At 43.8% G+C, this 20,306-nt stretch overlaps 1 protein-coding gene across 4 annotated transcripts in view; it reads left to right on the forward strand.

The window, feature by feature from the left end:
• The window catches only part of PPM1H (protein phosphatase, Mg2+/Mn2+ dependent 1H), a 152,082-nt gene that overhangs the window by 111,359 nt on the left and 20,417 nt on the right, over positions 1-20,306 (forward strand). For all 4 annotated transcript variants that reach the window (XM_074827343.1, XM_074827341.1, XM_074827342.1 and 1 more), the window contains exons 6-8: positions 402-520; positions 16,704-16,767; positions 18,467-18,574. In XM_074827343.1, the coding sequence (XP_074683444.1) occupies positions 402-520; positions 16,704-16,767; positions 18,467-18,574 (291 nt within the window). The remainder of the gene's footprint in view (positions 1-401; positions 521-16,703; positions 16,768-18,466; positions 18,575-20,306) is intronic.

The following is a 20,306-nucleotide window of genomic DNA, read 5'->3' on the forward strand; positions in this document are numbered from 1 at the left end:
GTCTGCTTGCTCCATGGCTTTGTCCTTTGATCATTCCCTATTGACTTACAAAAGGAGATGTGTTTGGTTTTACAAAGCCCTGCAGACTCCTTCAGGGTCAGTGGATGAGGCATACTTTAGAGATCCCAAATGCTGAGGAGCAGGGAGTAGTGAAGGCTTTTGAAGGCAAGAAAACTGTTCCCTGTAAGGCTGCTGCCGGACATCAGGCAGTGTCAAAACTGGTGTATGTGCATGTTGTTTGCTGAAAAGGAGCTCCTCATCTTTCTTGTTTAAAAAGAGCGGGGGGAGAAATGTGTGTGGGAAGCAAGCAGGAAGGGATGGTAATGTTACTTCATTAAAAATAGATGATGTCTGGTTTTATGATGTTCGTGTGGTATCTGTGGCTTGGTTTCTGCCCACAGGCTTACATGCAGCCCCACTTGCTGGGAAATGAGTTCACACATTTAGAGTTTCCACGGAGGGTGCAGCGCAAGGAAGTTGGAAAGAGGATGCTCTACCGTGACTTCAACATGACTGGCTGGTAAGAATGTGTCCTCCTCAGCATGGGGTCAGCTTTCTCCCCAACCAATGCCTGCTTTGTACGTATCTTTGATTAGTGTAAACTGCATCAAACATGGACATATATGCCTGCATACTAAAAGGAAATGTATTTCCTTCTTCCAGATGTATTTTTGTTTTAGAAGTTAACGTTTTAAATAAGTTGGCCTCCCTCCAGAGCCGGGACGTTGGTTTGTTTTAATATGTGAGCACTCAAACCGGAGCAAACGTGTAAAGGGGCAGATGTGCCAGGGGATCTTCCTGAAAGCTAAACAACTTTCCTACCTTGGAAGTAGCTTTTTATAGAATCTGGATCAGTGGGCCATCATGCCTTTGCATGTGGAGGAACGCTTGCAGAAGGGAAGAGCTGTCTCCCATACTCAAGTGCAGCTGACCCCTGATTTGGGTAACCCTTGAGGAATTATTTTAGAGACAGGCCTATCTAAATAAAAGTCATAGCCAGGCTTAAATGAAAAGGCTTGAATGAACAGCATTGACTCAATGAAGTGAAGACAGGAAGAACAATGAATTTTTTGTCTCTGGCTAAATATCTTCATTGTTTTGTGTGGTTCAAGAGGCTCCTTCTCAAGTGACTCCCACTCATTTAGAGAAGCCTTAATCCTTGCTGTTGTGGGCTCGATGTGTGACCTATAAAGGCAAAGGCTCTATATATGCAAATGGTCTTCACTTCCATGCTGTTTGTGTTTTAGCATTCTTAGCAAATGCCCTTTCAGGAGGGGAAAGAAGAAAGGGGGTTAAAAAGCCTGAACTCTTGTAGATTTGGAGACTTGGATGCTCACACGCAACTACAACTCCACATGCTTCTGATTTGTCCCATACTTTATAGACCATAAATGATGTTTTAATGGCAGAATAATGATCTAAGTTTAATATTAATATGGAGTGTTTGCAAAGAACATGTTAATCTGGGAACAACCATCATTGTCCATCGTCCTGAACAGCTGCTAGTAGAATATGCAGTCTCACCCTTAGAATGATGACTTCACATTTTAAAAAGGCTACAGGCATGAACAAAAGATTAGGAATAGAATGAGAACATTGGATCAGCTGAGGACTGTTTGGAAGATCATGAGACACTCTCCCAGTTTCTCAAAGGGAGTTTTCATATTAAACTCCTGGATGTCTCTGAAGGCATCAGTGAAGAATGGCTTCATGTAGACTACCAAATCTCTTTTTCAAGATGTGAGGTGCTTGACTGGGGAGGTGGGGGGAAGAAAAAAACCTTCTGATTTGGGGGACAGCTACAGAAGTATCATGGGCCAAGAACTTCCTGAGAGGAGGGTAAGAGCAGAATTCTTTCATCATCGTTGGAAGGCAAAGAGGGTTTCTCCAGGTTTGTGGGAATTGTTTTGTGTTTCCCTGGTTGGTTAGTGGTCTGGAAAGGAAATGTTAGAATGGTTGAAGTTGCAGCACTGGCAGTTGACACCACAGCTCTTTTCCTAATAAACGAGAATGGCTGTGAGGAACTGCAAAGAATTGAGTTTTACATGAATGGGCATTACAGTGATCAAATTTGATGTTGATAAATACCAAGTAAATCATGAAGAGATAAAAATAACTTTTTGTGTGCAGTAGAGGTTCCAAATGAACTCGAGAGCCATGTCAGAAAGCTCCGTGGAAGTTCTACTTACTGTGATTTTTGCAGTCAAAATCCCCAGCAGAATGTTGAGATGCATACAGGGTTGAAATGGTTAATTAAACTAAGAAATAACTTTGTATATCAGTTTGTACCTCATTTGTGAATCTGTGCATAGCGCTTCACCTTATTTAAAATTATTATTGCATAGGTAATACTGTTTGGCATTAAAAGAAAAATAAGAAGCAAAATAAATCTTAAATGTAGACTAATGAGAAAGGTAGAAGAGCTTGGGTAAGTCTAAATAGATGGCAGATTTCAAGATATTGTTTTCAGTACTGGTGTTTTTCTGTACTAGCATATGGCAAGGGAGAGGAGAGAGTTGATTTTCCTGTTGATTTTTATGAATTTCCTGAAGTGCAGGACACATGTTGATCCAGTTACAGATTCTAATATGGTCAATGCAAAAATTGCCACCAGTTTAGCATAAACATGCCTAGCTATAAACAATGATTCCAGAATAAATACTTAAACTGTGACTTGAAAATTCAATTCTGAGTTCACCTCAGTGTTGTCCCAGAAAGAGGTGGCCTGTGCCAAGAAAAAGCATGTGAAGACTGTGATGAGGCTACCTCTCCCTGCTGTTCCTTTTGACTTCAGGCTGGAAGTGGAAAACAGGGGCTACATTTTTGTCCTGAACAAAAGAATCAGAATGTTTTAGCTACTCGATATCCCACAGCTAGTGCATCAGTTACCTCTTTGTTCGTTTGCCTCAGGACAATAAAATGGTGAGGGAATTGTTCTATCACCATACATTTACCTAAATCAGAGCCCTTGTAAATAAGGATCCTTTTCTTTTTGCAGGCTGTTTGCCCAAGGGAGTCTTGTTTTCTATCGCATTGTGTGCAGTGATCTCCTAAGCAGAGAAGCAGCAATCTGTTTCTATTTATCCAAAAGTCTGGGACAATTTTAATGGTTGAGACTATGGACAAAAATGTTAGATTTCCAGCTTGGTGGGCCCTCAGAGGTGATGATTTGAGGTGGCTGGTGTTTCACAGTGGTCGTTTTCCACTTCAAGTGTGTTGCTTCAATTTTCTTCCTTTTCTAATTCCTAGATCTAACTGATGCATAAGGACACAGTGGCTGAGGACATGTCTGTTCTGCATTTGTTTCTAAGGACAATATCTATCATGGAGAATAAATTAGAATATATATTCCTTTTCTAGAAAATGTCAGATGGAGCTTTGGTCAGCCAGAGCTAGATATGCTAAAACACTGCCAAACTTTTATCACTTAGAATGCAGAAGATCAATTCTCTGAACCTTCTTTTGGTCAGTGACTTCACTGTGTTTACATTTGCATGTACATGTAGAGAGGTGCAAGTGATGTTAGGAAGAAACAGCCACTCTTACAGTTAATTACAGAGCCTTCAGTGGCAGGGTGTAAAACTCTCTGCTCTGATGTTTCCTCAGGAAAATGAACTGTTTTATTTTAAAATTCAGGACACTTTCTGTGTTTTCTATTAGAAGCTGTATGATTTTTTTTTTCTTTGTTTTTACCCTTCTCCTGTGCTCTGGAGCTTTTCAGATTCTCAACAATGGCTTGGCTTGCCCAGCTTGTTTGCATTACAAAAGGTTATTGTCTTTGGGTCTGTCATAATGCATTTGGCCTTTTTTTTTGCTTTTTGCTTTTTCTTTCATTCTTTTTTTTTTTTTTTTATGTGAAGTTTCCACACTGGCTTTGTCTCAGCAGTCCACAGTGGTATCAGAGCTGCCAAGTTTCCCCACAGCATTAGGACAACCACTGATCCAGCAATGTGTACTGCATCACTAGTCCAGGCTGCCTGTAACTGCTTTGAGACCAGCCTTTCCCTTCTCCCTTCGGCTCTTGTACCCTTTCTCCTTTCTCTGCAGTGGCAGTTGGGATGAGAAATCCGCTGTATTAAATGTATCTAAAATAAATTCCATTTAGGTGGGAGCTGACTGTGAGCTGCCCCTCTTGCACCCTCACCCCATGTGTGTTGTGGTTGAGCAACCATTGCAAAACGTGTACTGTAGCTGGCAAGTCATCTTAAGAGCTGCATCTCCTGCTGAACAAGCCTCCGAGCTGTCTTGAGTTGTAATTTGCTGGCAGACATCTGTGTTACTGACAGTCTTTCACAGCTGGGTCTCTGGGCTGGGGTTTTCAGGCCCATGGCTTGCAGAGGTTAAACTTGTATTGGAGAGAGGGTAGTTCTGGTGGCTTTGACAAGTCCTGGCAACAGAAACATCAGGGAAGACTCGGTGGCCATGTAAACAAAGTGCTGCCAGCACTAAAAAGGGGTGCAGGTAGCCTGAGGTAGAAATATATGGGGAAAAAAAGCAGGCCTAATGATAACTGCTCCTTTAAAGGGCTGCACAGAATTAGTATTCTCTGTCTCTGCCTTTTAAATAAAAGTTAAGACACAGTTGGTCAGGTTTTCTTTACTCGTGGGTAAATCCAGTGTGAACAATTTTAAGTACTTTGCCCTGACTATATCCTAGACACCTTCCCAAAACCTGGTTTTCTGGCTTACTGTGTCCCTCACCGTCACGGTGGCTCCTTCTAGGGTTCGCCTCTCAGCCTCTTGCGGGGCTGGAGGAGCCATACAGTGCTGCACTTAACCAAAGGCATCCAGAAGGCACTACCAACTGGCATCAGCTTTGGTGGTTTCAGAGTTAATTTTCTGCTCCTCCTTGGTACACAAACAGTGGCCTTTGAGCTGCTCACGTTGAAGTGGTGTTCTTTAAAGGCTTGTTTCCAGATGGCCGCTTTGGCTTTTTGACTTGATTTTAGGGTGGCAAAAGAGCCCTAGATAACAAGTCCATTTTTTTGACCTGATTTGTTGGCGGCTTCCTTTGCCCTCCAGGACCACGCGCAGTTGAGCTGCATCCTATCAAAAATGGCCCAAACTGGTGTAGTACCCATCATGTGTCACGGGCCAAAGCCCCAGGTAGCAGCAAGCGGGGGAATTGGGTACTGTATGCACGGTGGCAGCAGAGCCCTCGCCAGCTTCGTGTCTGTGTGTCTGGCAAGGGGGTGCTGTGGCACACAGTTAGCCACCCGAGGGTCAACCCGTGCCGGGGAATCGCCTGCCTGTGTGATTTATTCCAAAGCAGGGAGTCTGGTGCCCTGGGGTGAGCGCTAAGCAAAACCCATTTTATTCTAGAGTCAATATTGTCCACTGCCTGGAAAGCCGCCAGCCTGCTCTGCGCTCGCCCTTTTCTTTCCAACAGGGAATGTCTTTCAGCCTTTAAGCATCTGATTAAAAAAGCAACTTCACTTTTCAAGCCATTTTATTTTGTTTGGGATGGATGCCTTTTGCTTTCATTGTGCAGCCCGCCTTGCCGTCTGCGGTTCAGACTCTGGCTCACAAAAACCAGGCTCTCATTAATCACTTATTGGGGATTCAGAATACCCTGGTGAGAGCCAATGTACATGTTTTGCTTGGTAATGCGGAAGCTGATTTGTACAAATATTGCCAGTGCAGCCACTGTCTTATTCTTTATTGCTGGACTCAATGTCCTTTGACAGTGTGTTCAGGTAGCCTGCCTGAGGAGTGCCTAAGCAGATTGAGAAATGCCACAGAAATGGTTTATGGAGGAGGTGCCTGCACTGCACCCCCCTTTAATATAAATTGATTTATTGAATCAAGCACAGAAGCCCTGCTACAGAAACCTCGGGCTATATTCTCTGGAGAACCACCTAATAAAACAGCCCCAACTGACACTCCTCATTAGCTTTTCCACTGATCCCAGGGCAGTATTTAAAGTGACAGTGTCCCTCTTTTCGGCCTGAATTTATCTGCTGGCTAATGCCTGCGGGTCTAATTAGCTTACCATTATTAGTCTTATTCAGATAAGCTGCATTTCCTAACAGCTTGATTCCAACTTGTAAAAAGTAATTGGAAGTCTGCAAACGCTGTGCCATAACCTGCTTGATTGTGCCTTTTAGCCAAATTCATGTAATTTACAAAAAATCATCCTTCCCCCCCCCCCCCTTCCGACTTTAATTGAGCTTTTTTGTCTAGTGAAACCTTCTGTGCTTCTTCTCTTGAAATCCTGGCTGTATTGTTTGAGACCTCAGCCATATCCTTTGTACAATCGCCAGGGAGAGATCAAATTTTAATTTCATAATTACTTCACAAGAAAGCAGCCTTTTCCCCAGTCATGCCTGGTATTAATTTCCTCCCAGCAACTTACATTTTCATAATTTAATGATTATGGGCCACCTTTGCAGCACTGGGTCTTTCTGGAGAAGAGAGAGATAGGATATCATTTTTGCAGCAGAAACCATAATCCACGGCCACTTGCCTTGCTTTTTGTGTCTGTTTTTGTCTCTCATTGCAAGGTAGCCAGGAGTGGGACAGGACATGCCTCTTTGGTGCACGCAACCAGAGCAGCTTGCTGGGTTGTGCCTGGGTGTCTGGGGCACAGCTCTGTGATGATGAATGGCTGTTTGCAATGTGCATGTTATGCATCTTTTCAAGATTTGCAGCCCTCACTGCAGAAGCAGCGGGAGGTGAGAGCTGACCTGCTCTGTACGGCACGTCGCCTGACAGTGACGAATGGCTCTGTTTTCCCCAAGTGCACACATGCCACAGGAGCTGAGCCAGTGTCTTCAGGGCAGGAGAAAGCAGAAATAAGAAAGTAATAGTGCTGCAACAAAAGAGAAAACTTAAGTCTGAGGTAAAGCTCTTTGTAAATGGTCTCTCTGGGGCCAAGTGAGTGCGACAAGAATGAAGTTGGTTTGAGTCACGTCTTGCAGGAGCATCTCCTTCTGGAAGCAGCATGCCTAAGGCCTGTCCCCGCATGGCTGTGCATCTCTGCTTGGGCTTTGCTTTGGCACGGGATCAGGTGCTGCATATGCAAGGGCAAACAAAAGGCTCCTGGTCTGTTTTATCAGAAAGAAACTAAACTAAAATGATTAATCTTCAATCTGAAAACCCAAGCAAAATCAGCTCTTCTTCCTGGTAAGGTGAAGTCCCTTCTCCTACTCCTGCTTTCTCTGGCTTCCTCAGCTGCACAAATTTGACGCAACCTCAGCTGGTTGTGTCAGGTCCCTATGAAATCCTCTTTCTTTCCATTGCCACCCAGGATTGACTTATGGCTCTGCTTCTGGCTGAGAGGATGCCCCGTGCTCCTCCTCAGAGTTTCCAGCACTGCTGTGGGACGGTGAGGTTTCTGTGTTTTTTGCTGTGTTTTTTGCTGTGTTTCACTGCCTGCCCCATCCTACACTACAGCAATCTTTCCCAGAAGAGTTTGCTTTGTGATTCCTCCTTAACGGCAATCTCTCTTCCTTCTAGAGGATCCCAGCTAGCGAGTGTGGAGCAGGCACTGTGAGGTTAACATGCAGTTTTTCTTCCATCTGCCTCACCACATCCTTTTAACAAGAAGTACAGCAACATGTGAATTTATAAACGGTTTTTCTGTCCATCACAGTGCATTAGGCTCATAGGGTGTTAACAACCCACTTCCCTTACCCCTCTGTCTCCAGAGCAAATTGCTGACAAACCTTCCTGTTTGTCTTTTAAAAGTTGAAGAGATTAACTAAATTTTAAGAAGCTCTCTAGACAGAAGATTCACAGGGGAAAAAAAATACTTGGCCTAGTGAGACTGTTGCAGAACATGGATCCACTGCAGTATCTGCGCACAGTTTCTGTCACTCGGTAGTGGAAGCTCAACCGGCCACAAGCGGTGAATAAAAGTGCCCACAGTACACTTGCCCTGTCCCTCCCAGCCTCCTGAGCATAAAGGCAGCAAGGAACAGTGCCTGTAAACACCCTCTGTTAATTTTTTTTTTTTCCTGATTTGTCCTTTTTTTTGAGCAAGGACCTCTCTAGATCCTTGGACACCCTCTCCCTGACTTTCTTCCACCACTTTCTTATCAGTCCACTCACCTTTAATGGATTAAAAATCAGCCACACTCCGGGAAGTGCCTGAGAGAAGATGCTGGTGCTTGAATCTTTAAAATGGTCTAGTCAAGATGGGTAGAATTCATTTTGCTTAGGAATTACTTTCACAGGAGTACATGGTGCTGGGGAATACATCCTCTCCAAAGTCATCTTAGAGCTGTACATGACAGTGAAGGCTCCTTGGAGGTCCGGAGCTCACATAGCAGTCTGATTTGACCAAGCCAGAGATCATACATGTGTACAAGTCATGCTGAGATTTTATTTTTTTTTTTAGATGGGTAGACAGAACTGGGATTTGCAAAATGGAGCATTATACAGCTTTAAGTTCAGAAGAAAATTTCTGAATTTTCTGGGAAAAACACATGTTTTAAAACTTGTATTTTTTTCTTCTTTACCTGAAAGAAACCCTATGAGAGTATCTTGGTTTAGAGTAGATCTTCCCCTAAAAACTGTTTTGTGCATATGTGCACATGCATCGGTTGTCTTTAATTGATTTGGCATTGCTATCATCTTTTCTCTTAACAAACATTACTATAGTTTGTGTGCCTTCATTATCTTTGTTTATCATGGTTTTGCCTCATTAAAGCATATGTCAGATGAGTAATAGGGGAAAGATACTGAGGCACTGGAACATTGAAGCTAACCTACCTAAAGGGTACTTAGTATCAGACAGTGCTGTCTGGATTTTGAGATCCTGACAGCAGAAGCGCATATATGTAAGGACACTTTTAAAAAATTATGGCTGGATTGAGACATAAATTGCATAATTTTCAGTGGCTCTGTGCCTTACCTGCACTACACATCTTTTCTTCTTGGTAGTAAGCATATACTTATACTGGTTTGATGCCTGTAGTTCAATAGACAGTACAGATGAACAGTTCCTTTTGGGTTGGTGATTATTTGTTATCCAAAGGGTTAGCTCCAATCCACTGATACCTTGTGTGAGAAGGGGGAAAAAAGCAGTTTCTGTCAAGTTTTGTGTTGCTCAAGGATTAAAATATGTTTTTCTATTGGTAAGACCAAAGAAAATTGAGCTTGGGGGAAGAGAGGTTGGTTAGCTGAGGTAGTTTTGTTGTGGGATGTTTTCTTTGGGCGTGGAGGGTGTTTGGGGATGGTTCTGGGTTTGGGTTTTTTTACAGAGTGGTAGCAAAACAGTGCTAGAAATATTCACTGAATCCACAAACCTGTCTTGAAGGAGAGCTTTCATCCTTGTACTCAATATGAACTAGGACATTTCTGAAGCTATAGTGCTTTTTCTTGCTTGCTTGCTGCAAGTGGGTTTTGCTCTATGCTTCAAGCTAAAGCCCTTTGATGGTTTTTTTTTTTGCTCTTCCTTAGGTTTAATTCTCAGTTTACTATCAGATGTCACTAGCAGAGATGTGAAATATGGACAGACTTTCTAAAGCCAAGTACTATGCAAAAGCAGAGCACAGAGTCTGGGTTCCCCTGTCGTTCACAGAACTGAACATTCCAGGTCAGGGTAGATTGTGTTTTTGCCACCATCTGTTGTGCCTGGGGATGCCAATGCAATACTTCTCATGACCAGTAACCTTGCACAGTTTGCTGTAGAGAAAGAAAATACAATGGATTTTGGTTTTGGTCATCAACAACTTTTACTCTTACGTGAATTTGTATGTGCTGTCAGAAGGCCAATTTTGAGACAGATTATATGGCAGGAGAATGCATAACACATGTAAGAAATTATATAGTATTTTGGCTCTGCAATCTGTATTTGGGAGCTGTCCAGTGTTTCAAATTCTGACCCAGAATCATGCAGGTAACTTTGATAATCTTTTAAAGAGCACCTAAGGCACTGCTAATGACCTCAGCACTGAAGGAAGCTTCTGTAGATTGTCTTGTGCATTTAGTAGCTTCTGGTGATTTTTTCGCCATGTATTTAGAGCAGATTCCAGTTAACTTATGAGTAACATCATGTCAGTCCTAGTTCTTTCATTCTGACATCTCTTTTGGCTCCTGGTGCGATTTGGCCTGGTTTTCCAAAACGTTGATCCTAAGTCCAAATGTAACTTTGTGGGTGGTACATATGTCAAGCCCTAGTTCAGTATTTTTGGACAACAGTAGCATTTCATAATTCTTTTTAAATGAAAAGAAGAAACAAAGTTAACTGAAAGAAAATGCAGCTAGATCTAGCTGGGCACAAGCTTGCTTCTTCTACTTTCCTCCTCCACCCCCCTGTTTTTCCATTTGGAAAAATAGAGGTTTACGTGGCAGAAGCACTTGACAGGCTTCAAGCTCATTCAGAACAGCAAGCAGTAGCATAGCCTTGTCTTTATAACCTGTCTTGTCATGCCCTGGTGGCCAGTGAGACTTCCTAGGATGCAGGCAAGGAAGATGGGGAGAGCGGAGAGTTGCAACCCTCTGTGTGTTTGTTAAAACAGTGAGCTAGGCTGAATCATGTAGATGGGTGAATAAGGCCATGTTGGCACTAAAAAAGCCAAACAACCCCCTCAGGTTCTCTGTATTCGTTATACTTACTGCCATATTATATCTTTATATATAGCACACTCTAAACAGCACATGAAGGTATAAATGAAACTTTATTACATAAAATCAAGTGAAATCGTCCAGAAGGTTGTAGCCTGTGTGAAATAAACACATGTACAAAGTACAGGAGGTTTCACAGGGCATAAATCAAAATGAACTTCATAGCTTCCTTCCTTCCTTCTCCCCAGTGCAGTTGCTGAGCTGCTAGCTGAAAAGCTGTCCTTCATCCTTCTCTTGCAGCAAACCGCATGCTCATATATTATTAATTCTGTTTCGCTAGTAATGCAGGACATAGGTACTTCTCTGGAGTGACTCAGGTTGCTTTTCAGTGTGTCTGTGCCAGCTCTGTTTCTGCGGTTGCGGCTCTGAGGATTGTTTTTCAAGCACTGATAACTTTTCAGGCAATAGCAACATCAACACAAAAAGCATGTTTGAGATGAGTCTTGACACCCAAGTTCTGAGCCCAAGAGGTGATTTGCTGTGAGAAACCACAGAACAAATCACTGTAGGTGATGGCAAAACAAATCAATCTAGGTATCCCTCACTTAGTCACATAGCTTCAGGAGGTCATAGGCTAGCCAGCTGCCCTTCCTGATCTGCTGATGAAGCAGGTTAGCTTCAGCCCTTGCAACACAGCCTCTTACGGCATCATTACACCGTTGTGTCACAGCTAAAGGCCCTAGGGACTATGGTCCTTAAGGTGGTTCCATGAAAGATGCTGGACTTGGCGGTGACCACCATTCTTTTGAAGGACACCAACCCGAATTATGCCTTTTTCACCCCTTCTTTTTTTCCTTCTTCCTAAAACACACTCAGTGTGAGGTGCTATTCAGAAGAGTATAAGGAAGAAGGGGAGAGAGGGAAGAAAACTTGGTCCCTGTTTTTGGCTACTTACAGTACAGTGCAAAATGAGGTCTTAGGTTTTAAGTATTTGTAGTTATCTTGCAGATAATATAGTTTGTGGGTAAAAAATGGGTTGAGTTTTTCCTTTAAAAAGGGAGTTGCAAAGTTAAGTCATATCAACACAACAACCACAGAGATGTGGTGGGATGACTCCTATGACTGGAGTGTTGGAATGGAAGGATACAGGCTTTTTAGGAAGGATGGGCAGGGGAGATGTCAGTGACCAGCTGGAGTGCACGGAGCTCCACCTGGGGATGGATGAGGAGCCAACCCAGAGCTTATGGGTCAGGATTAAAGGGAAGGCAGGGACAGGAGATGTTATTGTGGGGCTCTGCTACAGACCACCCAACGAGGAAGACTGAGCGGATGAGGCCCTCTGTAAACAGATAGGAGCAGCCTCACATTCACAAGTCCTGGTCTTCATGGGGGACTTCAACCACCCTGGTATCTGTTGGAGGGACAACACAGCAGGGCATAAGCATTCCGGGAGGTTCCTGGAATGTGTTGATGATAACTTCCTTCTCCAAGTGATAGAGGAGCCAAAAGGAGAGGTGCTATGCTGGACCTTGTTCTCACCAACAAGGAGGGGCTGGTGGGGAGTGTGAAGCTCACGGGCAGCCTTGGCTGCAGTGACCATGAAATGGTGGAGTTCAAGATCCTTAGGGCAGCAAGGAGGACACACAACAAGCTTGCTACCCTGGACGTCAGGAGAGCAGACTTTGGCCTCTTCAGAGATCTGCTTGGCAGAGTAGCACAGGATAAAGTCCTGGATGGAAGAGGGGCCCAAGAAAGCTGGCTAATATTCAAGGATCACCTCCTCCAAGCTCAGGAGTGATGCATCTTAACAAAGAGGAAGTCAGGTAAGAACGCCAGGAAGCCTGCATGAATGAACAAGGAGCTCCTGAACAAGCTGAAACACACAGAAAACACCTTTAGAGGGTGGAAGCAAGGACAGGTAGCCTGGGAGGAAGACAGAGAAACTGTCTGAGCAGCCAGGGATCAGGTTAGGAAGGCCAAAGCCCTGATAGAATTAGATCTGGCCAGGGATGTCAAGGACAACAAGAAAAGCTTCTATAGGTATGTCAGTGATATAAGGAAGACTATGGAAAATGTGGGCCCTCTCTGGAAGGAAACGGGAGACTTGGATACCCAAGATATGGAGAAGGCTGAGGTACTCAACAAATTTTTGACTCCAGCCACACCGCCCAAGATGCTGAAGGCAAAGGCGGGGACTGGGAGATTGAAGAAATGCCCACTGTAGGAGAAGATCAGGTTTGAGACCATCTAAGGAACCTGAAGGTGCACAGGTCCATGGGACCTGATGAGATGCATCCGTGAGTCCTGAGGGAACTGGCAGATGAAGTAGCTAAGCCACTATCCATCATATTTGAGAAGTTGTGGCAGTCTGGTGAAGTTCCCACTGACTGGAAAAGGGGAAACATAACCCCCATTTTTAAAAAGGAGGACCTGAGGAACTACATGCCAGTCAGTCTCACCTCTGTGCCTGGCAAGATCATGGAGTGCGTCCTCCTGGAAACTCTGCTAGAGCACATGGAAAATAAGGAGGTGATTGGTGACAGCCAACATGGCTTCACTAAGGGCAAATCATGCCTGATGAATTTGGTGGCCTTCTACGATGGGGTTACAGAGCTGGTGGATAAGGGAAGAGCAACTGATGTCATCTACCTGGATTTGTGCAAAACATTTGACACTGTCCCACAGGACATCCTTGTCTCTAAATTGGAGAGACATGGATTTGATGGATGGACCACTCGGTGGATAAGGAATTGGCTGGATGGTTGCACTCAAAGAGTTGCAGTTAACTGTTTGACATCCAAGTGGAGAGCAGGGACAAGTGGCATTCCTCGGGGATCAGTGTTGGGACCAGTGCTGTTTAACATCTTTGTTGGCAACGTGGACAGTGGGATTGAGTGCACCCTCAGCAAGTTTGACGATGACACCAAGCTGTGTGGTGTGGTCAACACGCTGAAGGGCAGGGATGCCATCCACAGGGACCTTGACAGGCTTGAGAGGTGAGCCCATGCAAACTTCATGAAATTCAACAAGTGCAAGGTCCTGCACATGGCTTGAGGCGATGAGTGGATTGAGAGCAGCCCTGCGGAGAAGGACTTGGGGGTATCAGTAGATGAAAAACTGACTATGAGCCAACAATGTGCGCTCTGTTGAGGTTTGAACTCAGCCGGCAGCCAAACACCATGTGGCCGGCTGTTCACCTCCCCCCTCCCCGGTGAAATAGGGGAGGGACAAAAAAGAGAATTCATAGGTTGAATAAAAAGAAAGAATTTACTAAATATAACAAGAGAACAACAGTAACAATAGTGAGTCCAAAAAGAAACGGGTAAAATGCAGCAGTGGCTTACCGAGCGCAGCGACCGCCCCCACAGCAACAACAGGGCCGGACGAGCAAATGATGTGAGCCCAAGCCCGAGAGAGAGCCCGCAGGAGAGAGCCCACCCCCCTATATCCCTGGTCATGACATCACGTGGTATGAAATACTCCAATGAAAGTTAACTCTATCCTGGTCTAAACCAGGACAGCTCACAGCCTGGAAAGCCAACCATATCCTGGACTGCATCAGAAGAAGTGTGGCCAGCAGGTCGAGGGAGGTGATTCTCCCCTTCTACTTGGCTCTCGTGAGACCCCACCTGGAGTACTGTGTCCAGCTCACGGCCCCCAATATAAGGAGGACATAGACCTGCTCAAGTGGGTCTGGAGGAGAGCCATGAAGATGATCAGGGGGCTGGAGCACCTCCCTTATGAGGACAGGCTGAGAGAGTTGGGGATGTTCAGCCCAGAGAAGAGAAGGCTCCAGGGAGGCCTTATAATGGCCTTACAGTACTTAAAGGGGACCTACAGGAAAGATGGGGAGGGACTCCATATCAGGGAGTGTAGTGATAGGACATAGGGTAACAGTTTTAAACTGAAAGATTTAGGTTAGATATTAGGAAGAAATTCTTTACCGTGAGGGTGGTGAGACACTAGAACAGATTGCCCAGAGAACTTGAATATGTCTTTTCCCTGGAAGTGTTCTATGATTCATAATTTAGTCTTGTTTGCTATTTGTTACAAAGATATACAATAACTTGAAAATCCCGTAGGAATGGTTGTCTTGTTGGGCTTGTGGTTTGATTAGTCATTTGACTCTGATGCCCAGCATGGACTCAGCTGATAACCTTTTTCTTGGTGTCAACACAACTGGCTGTATGCAAGGAATAGGAAGGAGTTCACACTTCTCCTCCAGGAGGTTTTTCTAGGGCTCCCAGCACTGTAGGTCCATCTGGAAACTTTGGGACATGTTCATGAGCAGTCAGGGATGGTAAAATTCTTCCTCCCCATTCAAACCAGGTTATCAGAGTTGGTGAATGAGGCAGAGACGTTAGCTATTCTCTGTTGGAAATAAAAGAAAAAACAAGAGCAAAGTCCATGACTGACTCATTCTTCTCAAGAAATTGCTATTCCAGGACTTAAACATCAGGGAAGTATTACCACGCTGGCTACTTGTAGTGATTTGTGCCTTTTTGTTTGCTTTAAGAGCAGCTAATCACTTGCCTTCACCAGTACAAAATGCCATTTATATGCTTTCACTGTATTGTCTTTTATAGAGATGCCCAAGAATTGTGGTTATATACCCAAGATATTCTTGACTATGTGGTCTCTCATGAAGCACCCACTGTGGTTTGAAAGCCTCACCTGGTTCCATTTTGGGATTTCACACATAGTAATGTTTCGTAGTACGAGAGTGCAATCCTTCACTACTCTTTCTTCTATGCATTTTGGTTGTTTTTCCTTTTTCTTCCTCCTCCCTTTACCCCCAAACCCTAATATGGGCCCTGCCTGTGATTACTGGGAAATGTAAAGGTGGGGCTTAGACGTCTGTGCTACTCTCTTTTAAGTCTGAGGCTTGCCTAGGTGATGCAGCATGTATAGCTGTGTAATATAGCACCATTTATTGATCCCAGATCCATGCCATGTTTTGGTGAAGCAGGGTGTGGTTTGATTACAATATAGGATTTCACCCTTATTTTCTAATTTCCTGCTGATTTGTGTCACATTGCTTAAACCTGATGGAATGCAACTCCCCCGAACTCAAGCAGCCAGCCTGGCTGGAGAGCCACGTAGCAGGGGCTGGCAGTGTCTGGCAGGGGACCTGCTGCCGCAGCTTCTCTCTTCCTGCTTCTGCCTTCCACTTTCATGGGGAGCACCGACTTACGCTCTCAGGTGATGATTTTGGTATCACCCCAAGGGCTTTGGGCAGTGGTGGGCTGGAAGGGAAGGACAACTTGCAGGGAAAGGCTGGGGAGGGACATTTTGTGGTATGAAGGGAAGTGTGTCCCTCTGGGGCAACATAACTTTAAAGAAGCTTCCCAGCACCTCAGCTCGAGCATGTGTTATACAAACCATGGGACTCTACAGCTTGTGAGAGTGACAGCTGTCTATTTTTTTTTTTTTTTTTATTTCACACTGGCAAAATTGTTCACCTTCTCACCTCATCAGTGTCAACAGCTGGATGTGTAGAAGGTAGAGTATGCAGGCATGTGGTAAACAGAATCAGAGCATGAGCATTTACTTTTCTTGTCTCTTGGCCATGGGGAAGCTGCTGTGAAACATAAAATCTCTGACAACCTTGACTGTTGCAGTCAAGGTCAAATAAGCACTAAATATCCTTCTAAGACTCTTCAGCACATGAAGCTTGTCTTAGTTTAAGCAGTCCTGAAAGGTGAGAACAGGATTGGAGAGCTGTTTCACATTTTGACTGTGTACACATTCTGTCTTGGCTCACCATTTCATATTAACAGTGTGGATCTAGTCACTGGTTAGCTTCTTGGTGGGTTTGGGGTTGATGGTTTTGTTTCAGTTTTTTTTTTTTAATGACACTATTGCAGTATAGATGCTGCCATAGCTAATGATGTCTTACCTGATTAGGATGTTATTCCAGTCCACCTCTTTTTCCTGGCAACCAATAGGAGCAGCTTGGCATGTTAGATATTTCCTCGTATTCACTTTACCTTTTGGTGAAATGGATGATTCTTTAGGGAAAATCTTTACACCGAAAAAGAAATTTACATCTTTGAATCAAAGACAGAGTCACTAGGAAAAATAATGATTTTTTTTTTTTTACCCCCTTTTAAATCACAGCTGCTTGTTTCAGGGCACTGGGTCACTAATTGAGTGCAAGCTTTATAAATGTTGTTTGTCCTCTCCCCACAGGGCATACAAAACCATTGAGGAAGATGACTTGAAGTTTCCCCTTATATATGGAGAAGGCAAGAAGGTGGGCATGTTTGCTTTCCTCAGACCAAAGGAAGAAGGAATTCTGTGCTGATTACCACTCAGTTTAGCCTGTGGCAGTCCAGTGTTTTCCACTCAGTATCTCTTTATTTTATCGTTTTGACAGCTTGAAAGAATATCTTGGTTCTGTCATAAATCAGTCTCATGTCTGGAGGGTGGCGGGGAGAGCTCAACATACTAAAAAGCAATTTTATAGCAAACAGTCATTTGGTGTTCAGTTTGCTTTTGTTTCTCTTCTATTGTAAGTAGGCTACAATGAGACCATCTTAAATAATTGACTTAAAATCTTCCTGGTTTCATTGTAAAGTATAACTAGGCTGGATGAAGATAGAAAAATATCTCATGTTTGCTGAAAACAAAGCAGGAGGATATTTAATAGTGCTCTGAGATGCAAAACTCTAATTTAGGAAGAGGAGAGATCAGGGCAGGATTTGGAAAGTATAACACCTCTTAACCGTATCTTCTTTAGCTAGTAGATGTGAACTCACTGTTGAATTTTTCTGATGTGTGAATGCTGATAGTTTTTCTTGAAAGGGAGAAATGAACCATTCCGTTAGGGTGTACTTTGTTTCCAGCTCTGTGATTAAGAACAGTGAGATCATTAGTGCTGATCCCAGCAAGCTTAGCTGGGTGCAGCAATAGGATCAATATAAGAACGCAGTGGTGTCAGTTTGCCAATATTGGTATGCTCACTGTGTTTCTAAATAGTGCTCCCCTGCTGCATTAGGTTCTTATCTCTATGCAAAAATACACGCTTTTCAAAATTAGTCCAAGTTTTGAAGGTTCAGACCTGCAGCTTATCTCTGAATTTGGCTAGGTTTATAATTATTTGCAAAATGTTTCATGCACATCTTTTTAATTTACTTTCTTATTGCCTTATGGAGCCAGGGGTTAGTGAGGCAAAATAATTTTGAGTCAGTTGCTCACTGTTATTGATGCTGTGAGCTCTCTTGTTCAGAAGCTGCTGTGGCTAAACGATACGCAGACAGCAGAGAGCAGATTCCCCGTGAGACTGTCTGCCTGATCAATCATCTTTGGAGAAGCGTTAATGAAGAAGAGCCCAGCACCTCTTGGGAGACAGCTCATGTTGCAGAGGAAGGTGCTTGGGGAAGGAAGTGGTAGACCTGAGGTAACAGCAGACCTGCCCTAGACTGGCTCTCCACAGAGGAGACCGCTGTGGTCAGTGCCACTGTCACCTGTGTGTTTAGCAATTTAAGGTGGCCTTTGGCACTTTTCCTTGGTGGAGGGGATATATGGCAATATATCAATAGGAAAAGGCCACAGGTTTCTTAGGTGAGTAATTAGGCTTCTCGTCCTTTTTGTAAAACCTGTTTACTGACAGTATACTTTGCTGAAGGAATGCTCTCAGACTGGCATGGGACAGTGAGGTGACTGGGTTAGGTCTCTGTAGTCCCAGTCCCTTACGGATGTTCACAATCTGAGATGTGTGTATGCAGACTGGGATATAGATGAATAAAAAGCTTGGAATAATGAGGGAAATGTAGATGACACGAGTGGGAAAAGCTTTGAAGTTGATTAGGTGTGTTAAATCTAGAGTTTCTGGGAGAGAAACGGGAATTCATCCCTAGCTGTAGCAGTTACGGAGTAGGAACATTATCTCTTTACCTGTTGACACAGTGCATGTAACTAGATTTGATCCCATTGCTTTTCTTTATTTCCAGGCTCGGGTTATGGCAACAATTGGAGTGACCCGAGGACTGGGAGACCATGACCTGAAAGTGCATGACTCCAATATATACATCAAACCTTTCCTGTCCTCGTCTCCAGAGGTAAAACAGCCAAGATTTGTGGGAGAGAAACAAATATACTTAATGTGCTTATTTGTTCTTCCCAAATTGTTCATTCTGATTGTGATTCAATCCAGATGACATGTTGTCATTCCCAAAGGTGCAGCATGTTAGTAACATCCATATAGTAGGAACGTTACAAGTTCCCCAGCTGTGTGCCCTAGCTCTGGTTACTTCACATTGCTGGCACAGTATTGATGACTTCTCGCTCTCTGGTCTACAGTTATCCCACAGCCTCACCATTCAGTGTGACAGACACCCATTTCTGCCCACCTTCATGTGCTTCAGCTCCCCTTGAGGCCCAGATCATGCTGCCTTCACAGAAGCTGATGTAAATTTGTGTTCTCCAGAAGGGAGCACTAGATGTCTTCCACGGTAACATAGTATCCTGCATTACACTGAGGATACCAGATCAATTCCTAAGCAGAAAAATGCCAGGAGGGTTTGGAAGAGTGCTTTATGCTTCCATCTGTCTGCCCCCTCACCTCCAGTTCTTAATTCTTTACGATGGTTTTGTGCAAACACCAAATTATGGCAGGAATGGCAATGTGCATTCCCAGATGATGGCATAACGAGGGGATTATGCAGTATCTGTGTTCAGGGTAGTTTTAAATGACTCCATCATTTTGACTTGCCTCCCACAAACAATTCCAGTTTTTGGCCTCTAGAGACCTTGCAGTGAAGGATATCAAGCCTTCCAAAGGGATTTGAATGTATTTGTTAACAAGAAACATGCAAACCTCGCTTTTTTTCCTCTGTAACTGCATTTCTATTCCCACGTCAAGGAACAGATGACACACATTTTTCATAAAATATTAAGCAAGGGCAAACCATCTGATGACAGCACAAAAAGAGGAAGCTATGCTTCTATGGCCAAATGCTGAGAGCTGTCCACTGTCAACTGGCTTGCTGGAGATTTAACCATACCCAGTATTTGACCTTGAATTTATTGCTTGCTGTAGCAGTGTGAGAGAATGAAAATAAACAAATGACACAATATTGCTAGGAAGGAACCAAATTATTAAATTAACCTTGCTTAGAACATCTTTGAGACTTCAAAAATAAAAATTAAACTGTTGAGATATTCTGGCCCTGAAGAAAAGGAGGAGATCTACAGACAGCCCCTTCTTCATGTTTCCTTGCTGTGAATCCAATACCTTCCCTCTCCCCCCTTTGAGTGTGTGGTATTCCTCACTTGGGACCTGCTCCTGTTCTCAGCCAGGCAGGCAGCAGCTCTGCCCTCATCACTGTGATGGATTTGTTTAGTGCCAGCAAAATGATGCAATTCTACCTATTTATTTTTCTTTCTGGCATGCTCAGACCCAGTGGTTCTGGGGTATGTAATGGCTGCAGCACAGTATCTCAGCAGTATCATCTCTGCCAATTGCTGCTGCAGTATTTGTCTGTGTGTATAAACCAAAGCTTCTCATGGGCTTTTCTGATTTGTGTGGAGTGTGTCTGTACGTGTTCAAATTCTGGAATATGACATCCAGTTCATATGCTATCCACGTTTCAGGATCTCTTAACTGCTTTGCAAAAGGGAAGCAAAATTGGCTTTGTTTCCACATTCCCTTCACAGCTAAATTCAGCAGAAACGTACGAGGGCAGGAGGAGGAAAGACAGAGCACCAGCCACCTCAATTTAGAGATACTGGAAAAAAAAGCCCTGAATTTTATTAGGAAGTAACATATGCTCCAACTTGCTTTCCATTGCA

This window comes from Strix aluco, chromosome 5 (assembly GCF_031877795.1).
Source record: "Strix aluco isolate bStrAlu1 chromosome 5, bStrAlu1.hap1, whole genome shotgun sequence".
Lineage (NCBI taxonomy): Eukaryota > Metazoa > Chordata > Aves > Strigiformes > Strigidae > Strix > Strix aluco.